Source organism: Hyperolius riggenbachi, chromosome 2 (assembly GCF_040937935.1).
Source record: "Hyperolius riggenbachi isolate aHypRig1 chromosome 2, aHypRig1.pri, whole genome shotgun sequence".
In the NCBI taxonomy this organism is placed as follows: Eukaryota; Metazoa; Chordata; class Amphibia; order Anura; family Hyperoliidae; genus Hyperolius; species Hyperolius riggenbachi.
The window spans coordinates 269,201,053-269,217,083 of record NC_090647.1 but is presented as its reverse complement, the minus strand read 5'-3'; the positions used below and the strand labels follow the sequence as shown (position 1 = coordinate 269,217,083).

The 16,031-nt window shown below is 43.4% G+C and overlaps 1 protein-coding gene across 7 annotated transcripts in view; it reads right to left on the bottom strand.

Moving 5' to 3' along the window:
• The window catches only part of LOC137546335 (sex comb on midleg-like protein 2), a 118,145-nt gene that overhangs the window by 89,617 nt on the left and 12,497 nt on the right, over positions 1-16,031 (bottom strand). For 5 of the 7 annotated variants that reach the window (XM_068268648.1, XM_068268653.1, XM_068268654.1 and 2 more), the window contains exon 2: positions 2,652-2,761. In XM_068268648.1, coding sequence (XP_068124749.1) covers positions 2,652-2,679 — 28 coding nt within the window. In that variant the 5' untranslated portion in view covers positions 2,680-2,761. Of the gene's footprint in view, positions 1-2,651; positions 2,762-12,094; positions 12,228-12,865; positions 12,934-16,031 lie in introns of those variants that run through there. The other 2 variants (XM_068268650.1, XM_068268649.1) reach the window with 2 other exon arrangements.

Genomic DNA, 16,031 nt, shown 5'->3' with positions numbered 1-16,031 from the left:
TGCAGTAGTGTCTGAATCACACCAGAAAAAAGCATGCAGCCAATCTTGTCAGAAACACCTCATCTGCTGCATGCTTGTTCAGGGTCTATGGCTAAAAGTATTAGAGGAAGAGGATTAGCAGTATTGCCAGGCAACTAGTATTGTTTAAACAAATAAATATGGCAGCTACCATATCCCTCTCGTTACAGTTGTCCTTTCAGTCTGATTATCAGTTATTAGATGTTTGGTGACAGAAGAGGTAGAAATCCAAAGAATTTACATATAACTCCAGAGCACATAACTCGTATACAAAAATTGATACAATTTTCTTGCATCACACAGATTTAGATAAAGTACTCTCCGCTCAGATTGGTTAGTTTACCATATCTGATCACGCTAAAGTCCTGGTTACAATTGAACTGTCTTGCCTCTATTCTTAAAGTAGGTCATGGCGTCTCAACGAAAGCCTACTCTTGGACTTAGAGGTTACAATTGATATTAAAGGGAACCATAACAGAGGGATATGGATGTTTCCTTTTAACCTATTAACAGCCACCTGACTTATTAAAAAGTCCTGTTTGACCCAGTTAATGGCAACAGGACGTTTTAATAAGTCGCTCGTTCCCGCTGCCGTTTACCGTCGGGTATCCGTGTTTCGTGATTGGGGGAAGAGGACCAAGCAGTCCTCTACCCAATCGCAATGACTGGAATGAATGGACGTGACCGCAATCAGCGGCCGCGTCCATTCATACAACAGGAAGCCGTCACAGTAACAAAATGTAAAGCCGCGTGTGCAATCCGATCGCCGCCGCCCCCCCCCCCCCCAGATCCCGTGCGCTGCCTGGCCAATCAGTGCCAGGCAGCGCTGAGGGGTGGATCGGAGTCCCCTTTGACATCACGACGTCGAGGACGTCATCCCGCCCGTTGCCATGGCGACAGGGGAAGCCCTCCAGGAGATCCCGTTCTTTGAGGAGGCTGGGGGGATGCCGCTGAGCAGCGGCTATCATGTAGCGAGACCTTGTCTAACTACATGATATTTAAAAAAAAAAAAAAAAAAAAAAAAAAAAAAAAAATATGCTGTGCTGCCCCCTGGCGGATTTTAATAAACCGCCAGGAGGGTTAATAACTTACCCTTGCAAAGCGAATATATTGTTGCCATACATTGTGATGGGGACATAATTTAAATGGTTTAATAATCGGGACAACTGGGCAAACAAAATGTGTCAGAATTAACCACAGGAGAACGGTTAATTTTAATACTATAATGGCCGAAAACTGAGAAATGAATTTTTCCATTATTTTCTTATTTTTCCCGTTAAAACGCATTTAGAATAAAAAAAATTCTTAGCAAAAATGTACGACCCAGAAAGCCTAATTGGTGGCGAAAAAAACGAGGTATAGATCATTTTGTTGTGATAAGTAGTACTAAAGTTATGAGGGAATACAAAGGAGCACTGACAGGTGAAATTTGCTCTGGTCCGTTAGGGTAAAAACCACTTGGAAGTGAACTGGTTAAACAATACCAGCTGCATTATTTTAAAAAGGAAAAAAACATATCCTTCTCAGTTTAGGTTCCCTTTAAGGGGAACCTGAAGCAAGAGATACATGTACCTCAATCAGGGAGTGGTTTTGCAATGTTAATAGCATCATGAACTTTGAGGAAATCTCATTTATGCAGAAGGATACATTTGATAAATAGATAACACAGGCGCTGTATTGATTTTCAATCCACAACAGATTATAAGGATATGAGATTCACCTATACAGTAGAAAAACTTTTGATGAATCTAAAATGACTATGTAGAACCACATCTGGTTACATTTTTAATGTGCTTTAAGATGCATCAGTGCATCAGTTATGCATAACTTGGATTTAAATGTCTATCTATAATGTATTTTTTTTTTTTTTTGACTGATAACATTTGCTTTCATAAGGGATAAAAATAAATTAATACAAGCTTGATTGACTTGCAGGATTTTTCCTATTGCTGGATCAGAGAAGAAACAATGTTCAGTGTAAGAAACAACTTCTGTTTTATTAAAAACATCACATCTATTTCAGGCTGAAGTGGATACAAATAAATTAATGTAAAGTAATGAAAGGATCAGCAAACCTGAAACCAATAAAAAAAAAACCTAACAAAACAGATACTCACCTGTGGAGAGGAAGGCTCTGGGTCCTAAAGCCTTCCAAGTTCTTCTCACGGTCTCTTCGTTCCAACAGTCAACGCCGTTCAAATCTCCCGCTAGGGGAGGCTTCAAAAGTCTTCAGGATTCCAAGTGCTCCCGAAAGACAGGCAGCTCTGTACTGCACTTGCACAAGCAAGTGCAGTATGGGGCGTTTTTGGGAGCGCTCAGGCTCCTGGAGACTTCCAAAGCCTCCCTCAGCAACACAGAGCAGTCTTTGACCCATTGATCGAAGACTGATAAAAAGGGTGACAGCGCTGGAACGAGAGGACCAGGAGAGGAACGGTAAGGCTTTATAGGGCCCAGAACCTTCCCTCTCAAGTATCGGTTTATGTTTTGTTTTTTTAATGGGCTTCAGGTTGCTTTAAGAATCAGTTGACACAATTACCAGTGTATGAAAACACATTTAATGTAATATATCACTGCAATGCAAAAAGAAAATATTGCAGAAAGAGTCTGGCAACTTTTGTATTGCTGTGCGCCACCTTTTGTCCTTTTTGTGTAAGTCTTCATAACGGATAACGTGCTTTAAAATGGTGTCAGAGAGAAAGTTGGTTTATGTCTTGGTCTCCTGGCTTCCTTCACTAGTGGATTTCTAGGGGGGAAAAAAAAGAGGGCAAATAAATACATTATTATACAAGACATTAACTGCATTTAAGAACTATAAAAAGTTACAGTATTGAATCGCTTTCAAAGAGTTGTGGCAATGGAAAAGCGGCGCGATTGGTGGGAGCGCGCAGTGGCGATGTTTGAAATTTACATCCTGTCAGAGCCGCGCAGCCTGCAGGAAGTAGATTTCAACCGCGCTGGTCCGGAAGCAGTTAAGCTCCGAAATAACCCATATGTCATGGAACTAAGTAGTGCTACATATAAAACTTTTCCTCTTTGCAGACAATGGCCTCAATTCACTAAGCTTATCTCCTGTCTTTAATAACTCTTCTAGAGTTGTTACCATGGTGATAAGGCATGTAGTATTCAGGAAACATTTTACCCCAGGCAAACCTAAAGTTAACTCTTCTGTCTTTAAGTTAACTCTTTAATCCTTAAAATAACTCCAGAGTTAAAGACAGGCTGTTCATTAACCTCCTCAGCGGTACGGACGAATATACACGTCCACCACCGCCGGAGGTCGCCGCTCAGGCCCTGCTGGGCCGATTTTAATGAAATAAAAAGCAGCACACGCAGCCGGCACTTTGCCAGCCGCGTGTGCTGCCTGATCGCCGCCGCTCTGCGGCGATCCGCCGCGAGCAGCGGCGAAAGAGGGTCCCCCCAGCCGCCCGAGCCCTGCGCAGCCGGAACAAAAGTTCCGGCCAGCGCTAAGGGCTGGATGGGAGGCGGCTGACGTCAGGACGTCGGCTGACGTCCATGACGTCACTCCGCTCGTCGCTATGGCGACGATGTAAGCAAAACAAGGAAGGCTGCTCATTGCGGCCTTCCTTGTTTATTCTGGTCGCCGGAGGCGATCAGAATGACGCTTCCGGAGCGCCCTCTAGTGGGCTTTCATGCAGCCAACTTTAAGTTGGCTGCATGAAACAGTTTTTTTTTTATTTAAAAAAAAAACCTCCCGCAGACTTAATAGAACGCCAGGGAGGTTAACTGCGTGTGAAAATAACTACAGAGGAGGTAACTTAACTACAGAGGAAGTAAATTAACTACAGAGGAGGTAACGTAAGGAATGAAGAGATGAGATAACTCTTGCTGTGTGGGAGGTAAGTTTTCTCTTGCCTTATTATCTCCAGCATGATCTTAGTGAATTGAGGCCATTGTCTTGACGATACATAACCCATAGTCTTCTAAATAAACAGGTCTACAATGTTGTTACAAAGATTTGTGAGATATGTATGGACTTCAAATTAGTAGTAGCAGGTCTAAAGCGTTGAATATTAACCCACACGTCAATACTTGATTCGCTGTTAACATCCTTTGATTTTACTCTGGTAATTACATAAACTGGCAAATTTTGGTGGCTTCATAATCAAGCCCTAGTATTTTTTTTTTTAATAGCACACACGTATCCTTCTCTGTTTGACAAAGTAAATAGTTGGAATTTTTCCCTTTCCATGACTGGGGCAAATTGCAACAGTTAAAGGGAACCTAACCTGAGAAGAATATGGAGGTTTCATTTTAAACAATACCAGTTCTGCTGATCTTTGGCTGCAGTGGTGGCTGAATCACAGACTTGAAACAAACATGCAGCTTATCCAGTCTGACTTCAGTCAGAGCACCTGATCTGCATGCTTGTTCAGGGGCTGTGGCTAAAAGTATTAGAGACACAGGATCAGCAGGAGAGTCAGGCAACTGGCATTATTTTAAAAGGAAAAATCCATATCCTTCTCAGTTTAGGTTTGGCCCCGTTTACACTTAATCAGTTGGTATGCGTTAGTCAGAATCACTTTCTTTCGCCAAGTACAGCAAGAGCTGCAATCGGAATTATTTGTGGTACACATGGCATAGGCATAATTAGTATAATACAAGACAGACGCACAACACGTCCACTTGAAATGCAGCAGTCAGTTCGTATCGGCCATTACACTGCTATTGCAAACACAGGTAAATAATAATAATAATGATAATATGCAGGTAGTGGCCTCGAGTCAATTTTGATGAGCCCAGGCAGGCAGCAGCGGGGACCGGCTGACCAACCCAGCTAGAGTACGCTGGTATGCGGGCCAGATAGGGGAAGGTTGGAGTTCAGAAGCCGGACAGCTTGGGGGAAGAAGGTGTTCTTCCGCCTGGTGGTTTTGGATGGTATAGCCCTATAGCGACGGCCCAACGGGAGGAGCTTAAAGTAGTGGCTGCCCGGGGTGAGCGGGGTCACGGGAGATCATGGTGGCCCTCTTCCTCATCCTATTGGAGTGGAGGAGATCGAGAGGTGGAAGAGGAGATCCGAGGATAGTGTGCGTTAGTATGCGTTTTTTTCCATAGCAGTGCATTGGGAAGAAGATTTCAGTTAGAGGAACTCAAGGAAATCAAGAGGAACTCCAGTGAACATTTTACTGTTGGCAGGTGATGTAGCTGCTGCATGGTTTTTGGCAGTTGGAAACAGATGTAAACAGCTATTTCCCACAAAAGTTTGAACTTTTCTTGTGGGAGGGGTTACTTGTGGAAGGGGTTTCACCACAATATCAGTCATACAGCGCACCCTGATGGCCTGTTTGTGAAAAGGAATAGATTTCTCATGTAAAAGGGGGTATCAGCTACTGATTGGGATAAAGTTCAATTTTTGGTTGGAGTTTCTCTTTAAAACGCGTTAAGTGTGAAAGGTGCCATAGGAAAACATGGAACTTACTTTGAATATCAGTTTTAACTGAGAGCAACTGATTGAGTGTAAAAGGGCCCTTCCCTTTAAAACAAATGCCTAAGGGCTCTTTCACATTAGGGCAGGTTTTCTGCGTTTCAACGCAAAGGATAAAGTTTGCGTTACCCAAGGTGAAATGAAAGTCCATAGACTTTCATTTTAGCTTTCACATATAAAATGCAGCCTTTTTGTGCGTTGCGTTCCACTGCACCCAGGCGCAGTTTTTTGGCCAACGCTAGCTTTATGCGTTACAATGTTAGTCAATGTAAAACGCACACTATGCGCGTTTTTAATCCGTTAACGCAGGCAATCAGTCCCAGAATGCAACAGAGGAACAATGTAGAAAGTTGACAACTAAAAGAAAAAAAAATTACCTGCGTTTTTCTATGTGCAGTAACGCATTGAAAACGGATTAAAAACGCACACTCACTGCAGTGCAACGCATATCAAAACGCAGTAAAAGGCATACAACAAAACGTATGCTTTGAGCGTTCTCCAACGCAAGCTCTGATGTGAAAGAGCCCTAAGTGCTCAATGCTTCCTATCAGTCTCAGTACACGTTGGTTGCCCTTTCAAAAACCGCTAATCACCTTTCTCTGTAGCTATAATGTATTCTTATTTAACTACTTTGGCCTGCTGGACGTAGTAGCTACGCCCAGGAGGCCATGTGCGCGTCCGCGCGCTCCTGGCCGCGGTTCGTTAGCCTGGCAATCAGTGAATCGGGCTATGGTGCCCGATCACTGATTCCTCTCCCCCGCTGAAAAAGCGACAGCTTCTCTCGGAAGCTGTGCTTTTTCTGGCTGTAACGTCCCCCATACGCCACTCTAAGCGTATGTTACGCTTAGAGTGACGTCATGTAAACAAACTCATGGCCGCCATCTTGTGGCCAAAAATTAAACTACAACTACAAGTGAAAAAAATAAAACTCAAGACACATTTACATTATAAAACTATGGCTTACATTCCACCCTCCCAAACATACCTAAATAAAATGTTTAATACAAAAAATAAAAATAAAAAATAAAAATACATTACAATAAAAAAAAAAAGTGAGGTAAATATTTACCTAAGGGTCTAAACTTTTTAAATATCAATGTAAAGATGAAATTTCTAAAAAATTTTAATCTTAAACTTGTAAATAGTGATAGATGCAAAACGGAAAAAAATGCACCTTTATTTCCAAATAAAATATTGTCGCCATACATTGTGATAGGGACATAATTTTAATGGTGTAATAACCAGGACATATGGGCAAATACAATACATGAGTTTTAACCACTTGAAGACCCACCCTTTACCCCCCCTTAAGGACCAGCGCTGTGTTTAGTGATCTGTGCTGGGTGGGCTCTGCAGCCCCCAGCACAGATCAGGTAGCAGGCAGAGAGATCAGATTGCCCCCCTTTTTTCCCCACTAGGGGGATGATGTGCTGGGGGGGTCCGATCTCTCCTGCCTGCGTGTGGCTGGCGGGGGGGGGCACCTCAAAGCCCCCCTCCGCGGCGAAATTCCCCCCTCCCTCTCCTACCTGCTCTCCCCTGGAGATCGGGGCTGCACAGGACGCTATCCGTCCTGTGCAGCCAGTGACAGGCTGTCCCCTGTCACATGGTGGAGATCCCCGGCCGCTGATTGGCCGGGGATCGCCGATCTGACTTACGGCGCTGCTGCGCAGCAGCGCCGTACAATGTAAACAAAGCGGATTATTTCCGCTTGTGTTTACATTTAGCCTGCGAGCCGCCATCGGCGGCCCGCAGGCTATTCACGGAGCCCCCCGCCGTGAATTGACAGGAAGCAGCCGCTCGCGCGAGCGGCTGCTTCCTGATTAATCAGCCTGCAGCTGGCGACGCAGTGCTGCGTCGCTGGTCCTGCAGCTGCCACTTTGCCGACGCGCGTTATGAGTGCGCGGTCGGCAAGTGGTTAATTATGGAGGCATGTATTATTTTAAAACTATAATGGCTGAAAACTGAGAAATAATGATTTTTTTTCCGTTTTTTTCTTATTCTTCCTGTTAAAATGCATTTACAGTAAAGTGACTCTTAGCAAAATGTACCCCCCAAAGAAAGCCTAATTGGTGGCGGAAAAAACAAGATATAGATCAGTTCATTGTGACAAGTAGTGATAAAGTTATAGGCTAATGAATGGGAGGTGAAAATTGCTCGGATGCATAAAGTGAAAACGACTGAAGGCTGAAGTGGTTAAAGAAAACATCTGGCTTTTTTTTTTTTAATTTCATTTACTTACCCGTTTCCTCCAGCCCTTGAAAGCCTATGTGTCCCTAACCACAGCTCCGCTCACAGACAGTCTCTTCCAGGGTCCCCTCCGTTGCAGCTGTCAACTTGGCCAGGTCGGTAGCCTCTGCACATGTGTGTTGCCACGAGTGCTCTGCACATAAGCAGAAAAACTGCACAGAACGCTACTGGAGCACGGCCACTCACATGCAGAGCGGCCGCCGACCTGGCCAAGTTGACGGCTGCTAGGGAGGGGACCCCAGGAGAGTTAGCAGACCATGTCCGATGCTTGGCTAAATTGACCATATCCGGTGCTTTGCTAAATTGAAAGGAAGGTGTGTGTGTGTGTGTGTGTGTGTGTGTGTGTGTGGTGTGGTGTGGTGTGGTGTGGTGTGGTGTGTGTGTGTGTGTTTTTTCTCCGAAAATCAGACGGTGTCTTATATTAATTTTTGCTCTAAAATAGGTGCTAGGGCTTATTTTCAGGTGATGTCTTATATTTCTATTAGGAAGTGTCTCAGCAGAACATTTCCTGTTTCTGTGTACTGTGATGTTCATGGATTTGAAAGTATGCTACTGTACTGATCAGGCATCTGCCCTGTCTTCCCTGCACACAGCTGATAACCTTGCTGTGTCCTGGGATGACAGGTTCACTGCCCGTTTGGCACTGTACCACTGTGTCCCCACTTACTGGCTGCCTCTTCCTCCTCTTTAACTTCCGCTAGGGCTTATTTTTGGGGTAGGGCTTATATTTCAAGTATGCTCAAGCATGTTCTTACTCATGAGCTATGAGTAAGAACCTGTTGGTTCGAAACATGTCAGCTATATGATGTGTGAGCTCGTTTGGATACGTCCATAATAAAGGAACCTGATTCATAGGACATTGTGCGGACACTCTTCTGTCTATGTTCCTTTGGATTGGCCTGTCCTGGTCCTGCACTGTCCTGGGGTGTTGTGAGCGCTTTTCTCCAGGGACTTCTTATCGACTGGAGATGTTGAATATTATAGTAAAAAATTCACTCGAATGATTAAAAGTAATAAAAGTTCTAAAACAAGATACAAAGGGTAAAAGAGAGCGAGCAAGAGAAAAGAAAAACGGTATTGTGCGCGTTTTGGTAGATTTTTCTAGGACTTCATCGAGTCCCTCAGGGATGAGGGTTCTTACAGTTTGTATCCAGTACATTTCGAATTTTTTGAGTTGTTCGAACGCATTGGACAGACTTGCATCGATTGAGTCAATTAATGTAATGTTGAAGAACTGTGGGTTATTGGCGTGATGAGTGCAAAAAAGTGTCGTGATACACTGTGAAGGGGAAATTTGTTTGTGAGGTTTCTTTTGTGCTGCCAGATTCTGCTGCGGGCCAACTGTGTGGTTCTCCCCACGTACTGGAGTCGGCAAGGGCAAGATATGAGGTAAATGACATTTAGATTCGCGGGTGAGGTTTTTTTTTATGGGATATTGATTACCAGTACTAGAGGATACAAAGGATGTGCAGGTGTGGATAAATTGACAAGCTGTGCAACGGTTTTTGTTGCAGGGAAAGCAGCCAGGCTCCTGTGTTTGTGGAGTGGTTACTTGGTTGGGTGTACGTAGTTTACTTGGCGCTAATAGATTGCGGAGATTTGGTGCTCTTTTGTAGGTAATTAGTGGTGCTGTGGGTAATAAAGGTCGTAGATAGGGATCTGCATAAGAATATCCCATCGGTTTTTAAGAATATTGCGGATGGACAAATGTTGGGCATTGAAACGGGTGATGAATCTTGGTGGGCATGAAGTATTGGTAGGTTGTCTGGTTGTGGTGGGAGGGGCGAGCAGCTGAGTTCAGTACCGACTGGAGCGGGGCCAGTTTGTTAGAAGGTAGTTCACTAAGTAGTACGTTGCAGTAGTCCAGGCGAGAAATTATAAGAGCATGTATTAACATTTTGGTTGTGTCTTGAGTGAGAAAGGGACGGATGCGAGATATATTTTTGAGTTGGAGATGGCAGGAGCTGGTTATGGAGTTAAGATGAGGAATAAAAGAGAGAGAAGAGTCGAATATTACCCCCAAGCACCGTGCTTTGGGAACTGAAGTTATGGGAGTGTATTCAACATTTATAGTTACTTCAGGCAGAGAGGTGGCCAGAGACTGTGGAAAAATTATTAGTTCCGTTTTACTCATATTAAGTTTTAGGAAGCGAGAGGACATGAAGGAGGATATAGCAGACAAGCAGTCAGGAACACGTTTGAGGAGGGAGTTAAGGTCTGGGTCCGAGAGGTACAGTTGCGTATCGTCTGCATACAGGTGGTATTGAAACCCGAATGAGTTGATTAAGTCACTAAGACCGTGCATGTAGATAGAAAAGAGGAGGGGACCAAGGGCAGAGCCTTGAGGAACCCCGACAGACAAAGCATGAGGAGAAGAGATCTGATCTGAGTAGGAGACTGTGAAGGACCTTCCAGAGAGGTAGGAAGATAACCATGTGAGAGCAAGGCCCTTTATTCCTGCATTTGAAAGTATTTGTAAGTGTGGTCAACCGTATCAAATGCTGATGACAGGTCAAGAAGGAGGAGTATGGAAAATTGACCTTTGGATTTGGCTGTAAGAAGGTCACTGGCCACTTTGGTAAGGGCAGTTTCCGTGGAGTGGTTGGAGCGAAAGCCAGACTGGAACTGATCAAGTAGGGAGTTAGCTGATAAATAATGGCTTAATTCTGCATGTATGTGGCGTTCAATTAGTTTGGATGCAAATGGGAGAAGTGAGACTGGGCGGTAGTTGGCGAGTGTGGTAGGATCTAGAGATGGTTTTTTAAGTAGTGGTGTCACAACAGCCTTTTTGAGTTGCGACGGAAAGATGCCAGTCGAGAGGGACAGGTTAAATAGCGATGTTAGTGCAGGCATGAGAGATGAGGATAGCTGCGGAATGAAATGGGAGGGAATAGGATCCAAAGAACAAGTGGTTAGATTAGCGTTGGTTATTATAGAGGAGAATGTTCAGAGAGTGTAGAGAAGGCAGTTAGAGAGCAGTCAATGAGAGGTGTGGAGGTGGGATTTGAGGGCTGCTTGGAGAATTCACTTCTGATTTTGTCAATTTTATCAGTGAAGTATGTTGCAAATTCTTCAGCTGATAAGCAAGATGGAGGAGGAGGAGGGGGATGGAGAACGGAGTTGAGGGTGCTAAACAAGCGTTTTGGATTGTGTACTTGGGTGGATATTAGGGAGGAAAAATAGGCCTGTTTTGCCACAGCGAGTGCGTTTCTGAAGTTGTTCAAGGCTATTTTATATGCGATGAAGTCCTCATTTGTGTTACTTTTCCTCCAACGCCTTTCCGCTGCTCTAGAGCATCTTTTTAACTGTTTAGGGTCTTTGGTCATCCAGGGTTGGCGACGGACACGGTGAGGGCGGACATTGACGAGGGGGGCGAAGTCATCCATGACTTTTGTAATGGAGCTGTTGTAGTGTATAGCAGCTGAGTCTTGGTCAGTGAAGGATTGTGTGAGGAGAGGTGCCAGGGCATCAGAGACGGATTGCATGTCTAGATTGCGATAGTTTCTGCGAATATGTGAGCGTGCTTGTGCCAGAGTGGTAGAAAGGGAGGAGGAGAGAGAGAAGCTAAGTAGGTTATGGTCAGAGAGTGGTAGTGGATCATTAGTAAAGTCAGTGACAGAGCAGAGACGAGTGAATACGAGGTCAAGCGTATGGCCATTAGTGTGAGTTGAGGTAGAGGACCACTGAGACAAGCCATAGGAGGAAGTGAGTGAAAGAAGTTTGTTGGAGACAGCGTTCTTGGTGTCAATAGGAATGTTAAAAATCACCCATAATGATGGTAGGGATGTCAGATGACAGGAACTGGAGAAGCCAGGCAGAGAAATGATCTAAGAAAACAGAAGCAGGGCCTGGAGGGCGGTAAATAACTGCAATCTGGAGGTTTGAGGGTGAGTATAGTCGGACTGTATGGACTACATTAAAGTGTACCTGAGATGGCAGCAAAGCAAAAGTACACATATATATCTGGGGCTTCGTCCAGCCTCCTTCAGCCTGATCGCTCCCCCGCTGCCTCCTCGTTCGTCCGCAATCCTCCTGGTAACGTTGTTAAAACTGACTGAAGATCGAACGATTCCCAACAATTCTACTGTTTTAGAATTCCATAATAGTAAACGCTGATATAGTAAACCTTTGGCTATAATAAACTCAGGCCCATGGTCCCAGCCAAGCATCTATATAAATATACAATGTATGACCAATTTATGTCCTGATTTAGTAAATGACTTGGCCGGGTCCCTTGAAGATTACTATAAAGGGATTCCACTGAATTGTCAAAGTTGAGATATGACTTCCATTTCCTTAAAGGACAACTATCAAAGTTAACTAAAATTCTAAATGCCACATATATTTCCAGTAATTACTAGCAAATAGCTAGTCATCTTTTCATACCTTATGAGAAGAAAATATGACATTTACAGGGAACAGCGTTCACTGTGGGCATTGCTATTGAGGACTGTGTCCAGCAGATCCAGCATACAGAAGAAAAAAAAATCTTCACTGGCTCTAATACTCTCACTGGAATCTGTTTGGGATGATAGAAAGCAGAAATATAGCTTTCAAATGTGTGTAAATAATCATTAGCTACAGTTCAGTCTGTGTGCCTGATCCTCTCTCTCTCTCTGCCTTGCAGCGTAAAGTAAACAGTTTACAGCCAGGTTACAGTTCAGTTCTGCTCTTCCCATGCAGACACACATTTGTTACAAAACAGCCGATAAAGCTATTTTTTCCACACAGGCTGAGCTGAGAGACCTTGGAAAAGCTTTCTAGTGCTGCTGGCTAAAAGCTCTATTGTGCGGTTTGCAGAAACACAGTTTCTTTGATAGTTCTTTAATGAAATCTCACTAAGGGCCACATTAGCATTCATGCCAAACTAGCATGGCCAATGGAAGTGAATGGGGGCTACTCATTTATTGCATCAAAATGTGTGTGGAATTTTTGTGTGCTACCTTTAGTGCGCATAACAGGAAAGCAATAAAGAGGAAAGACCAGGCACCACATCATGTGAAAATGCTTATAACACAGGTAAACTGCTCTTGTCCATCAAACTAGTGCGTGGCCAGCAGTACACAGACCATAATTTGAACATTTTCTTGTCATTAACAAAACAAACAAAAAAAAATTATATAAATCTATAAACAGATACACTGAGTAATTACTTACCTTCAAGCTAAACTCCAGCTTTTCATGAGCCGATAATTTTCAAATCGTGAATGCTTTAGCTTGTCTCTTGTGCTTCCATATACCTGCCATCCCTGACAACTTATTGACTTTGGTAAAAATTGCTCTCTCCTTTATAGATATCAAAGTGTGCTGCCTGGCACCAAGTGATAAGAGAGCTTCTCTCTGATCCACACCTAGGGAGTGGTTTCCAAGTTTACCCTGAACTTAGTTAGCACTTGCTTTATATATAGTGAACCTGCTATAGAACAAAACTTGGAAGCTGCCTCTACGGGCTTGTTTAGAGAGATGTTCTTCAGCTGTCATTCTGATCCTCCATTATCTCTGTATGGTAGGTCACTTGCTTTGAACAAGCATGAAGGCATTCAACTAGCAGTAAGATGCAACCAATTCCTAGTGGATGCAGATTTTATGCCAATTTCAAGCAGGCTGGATTCACACTATTTTTTTGTGTGCATTTTTCTGCATGAGTTTTCTAACAGTGCTCCATTGCCGGCAGTTTTGCATGTGAAAAACGCATTCAAGCGTGAACTAGCCCATTGATTAACATTGGTTCTCTGTTTTCCTGTGCAGAAAATGTTTCAGTAGTGATTCAACTGTTTCAGTAGTGAAGGAGCATCCAATATTGTTCTGCTTTTAAGAACTGTGGTATACATCAAGGAAGAACTTTTATCACCACAAGTCCTCCTGTATAACTTATTCACATTATTAAAGATAGAGCATACTTTGAATCTGTTTTCCATAAAAGAGGCAGAAGCTTCAGTTGTAGTTTTACATCAAAGGACTACTTTATTGCAGCAAGGCTAGGCAAGGGCTTGGATAGCTCTGCAGGAACTTCAGAATGCCTTCTAAGTTATTAGCCTGGTGTGTCACTACAGGAAGCCATTAACTGGGATGTTTGAGGGCGTTATCAGACTTCATTAATACAGTGGCAATATATCATAACCAGTGTGCGAGAGGCATGAATTACAGAGACAGAAAAACATGACAGGAGGAACAAGAACCCTTCCCAAAATGAATTAAGCCACGAGGGAATACTAGGTTGATAAAAGGAGAAGCTAGCAAAAACCATTTACTTCAGAACCAAACACTAAAACGACAACCTTCACATAAGAGTGGATAGAGAGGGTAAACGTCAGGCAAAATGGCATTATCTGTACTTACGTGGACATATGATATATCCTGGCACCCTCTAGTCTGATTAGTAGTACTTTGTAACAGGGATCACTCATCACCATATCATTTTACCAAAAGAACTTCAACTATTCAGCAGGATAGGGAAACCCAGATTAAACAGAAACAGCCACATTAGAAGTCTGCATACAAATGTAGCCATTACTCTGTATTTCCAATCCATGGAATAAGCATTGCTGGAGACAGCTCTATTCTCATGAGTACCCTGGAAACTTCCTAAATTCCAGACCAGGTAATGTGCAGAGGGTCACATCTGCAGATAAAAGAGTGTCTGACTCCTCCTCTCACCCCCATCTGTTCCATTCACTGCAGTCTGGAGGACACCATAAAACTTCATTTACATGCCTGAATGGCAGCTGTAACAAGAGCAATAGTCTGCTATGCATGTTCTATGGATTAGCGTGTCACTTTACAACATTAATAATTACCATCCAGTTTTTTCCTGTACCTATGAAGGCTTACATTCATGATTTCACTCTATATAAAAGTTCAAGTAAGGGTGTGCCAAAGCAGTAACTGCCAAATAATTTGGGAAATACAGACCGGTTTTGTCTTTGGATGGTTAGTGCGATACGTTTGCTCACAGGTATGAGTTACAAATCTACAAGTCAGCAGCAGGGTCAGTACATGTCCTTTGCCCATTCTTGGGGGAAAAATAATCATTTCGCAAGTTTAAATGTTTGCAGTTGTAGGTGGGACCCTATCCTGAGTTAAAGAGAATCTGAATTGTTAAAAGCGCACAAATGTAAACATACCAGTGTGTTAGGGGACACCTCCTATTACCCTCTGTCACAATTTCGCCGCTTCCCGCCGCATTAAAAGTAGTCAAAAACACTTTTAAAAAGTTTGTTTATAAACAAACAAAATGGCCACCAAAACAGGAAGTAGATTGATGTACAGTATGCCCACACATAGAAAATACATCCATACACAAGCAGGCTGTATACAGCCTTCCTTTTGAATCTCAAAAGATCATTTGTGTGTTTACCTTCTGTCCCCTTCAGCTCTCCTGCACTGAAGTGACAGGCTTCCTGCAGACAGCTCTGCCTGTGCCTGTGTTTGTAATTCTTCAGTATGTGTCAGCCAGCTACTTTCACAGCCTAAAGGCCCATACACACGTCGGATTTTTCTGAACGACCCGTCGTTTGAACGTTCAGTCGTTCGCACGTCAAATCCGACGTGTGTACAGACTATCGTTTGGGTGATAAGACTGGTTTCCAGCGATCCGCCGGGCGGATCGCTGGAAACCAGTCTTATCACGCGAACGATAGTCCGTACACACGTCTGATTCCGCGTGCGAACGACGGGACGTTCAAACGACCCGTCGTTCAGAAAAATCCGACGTGTGTATGGGCCTTAACAGAGGAGGATTTTTATCCAGCTCTCTTCGATCACTGATAAGATAGCAGAGACCCTGCTGGCTTATGTAAATACACACACACTAGAGTGTGCATAGAGGGGCCTGGAGACTGCATAAACAGACCAGCATGGAAGAGTTGGCAGCCTTCCAGACACAGGCCGACAAGTCTGACAGGGGAAAGATACATTGATTTATTACAGAGTCAGTTATAGTAGAAAGTGCTGCTGTAAGGCAGAGCACATTAGAACAGCTTTAGGAACTTGTAGGATGGTAGAAAAAAACGTAATTTTTGGTACAGAGTCTCTTTAAGCAGTGAGAGCAATGTCAGATTTCTGCTTTTCACTCTGGCTTAACTTGGGAAACATTAATTCAATCACTGATAAAATGACAGAATTATGCCTATTCAATGGTAAACGCCATCCATGAAGTAGAACCTAATGGCGACCATAGAATTGTTTGTTTTACCTGATGATATCCATTAGATTTAATCACTGATATAATCTGCTAGAAATCTTTGCAGCAACCAATGCCTCATTGAATCAAACGATTGAAACAAATGGAAGATATTGCTTGACCAGTGGAGGGTCAGGAATG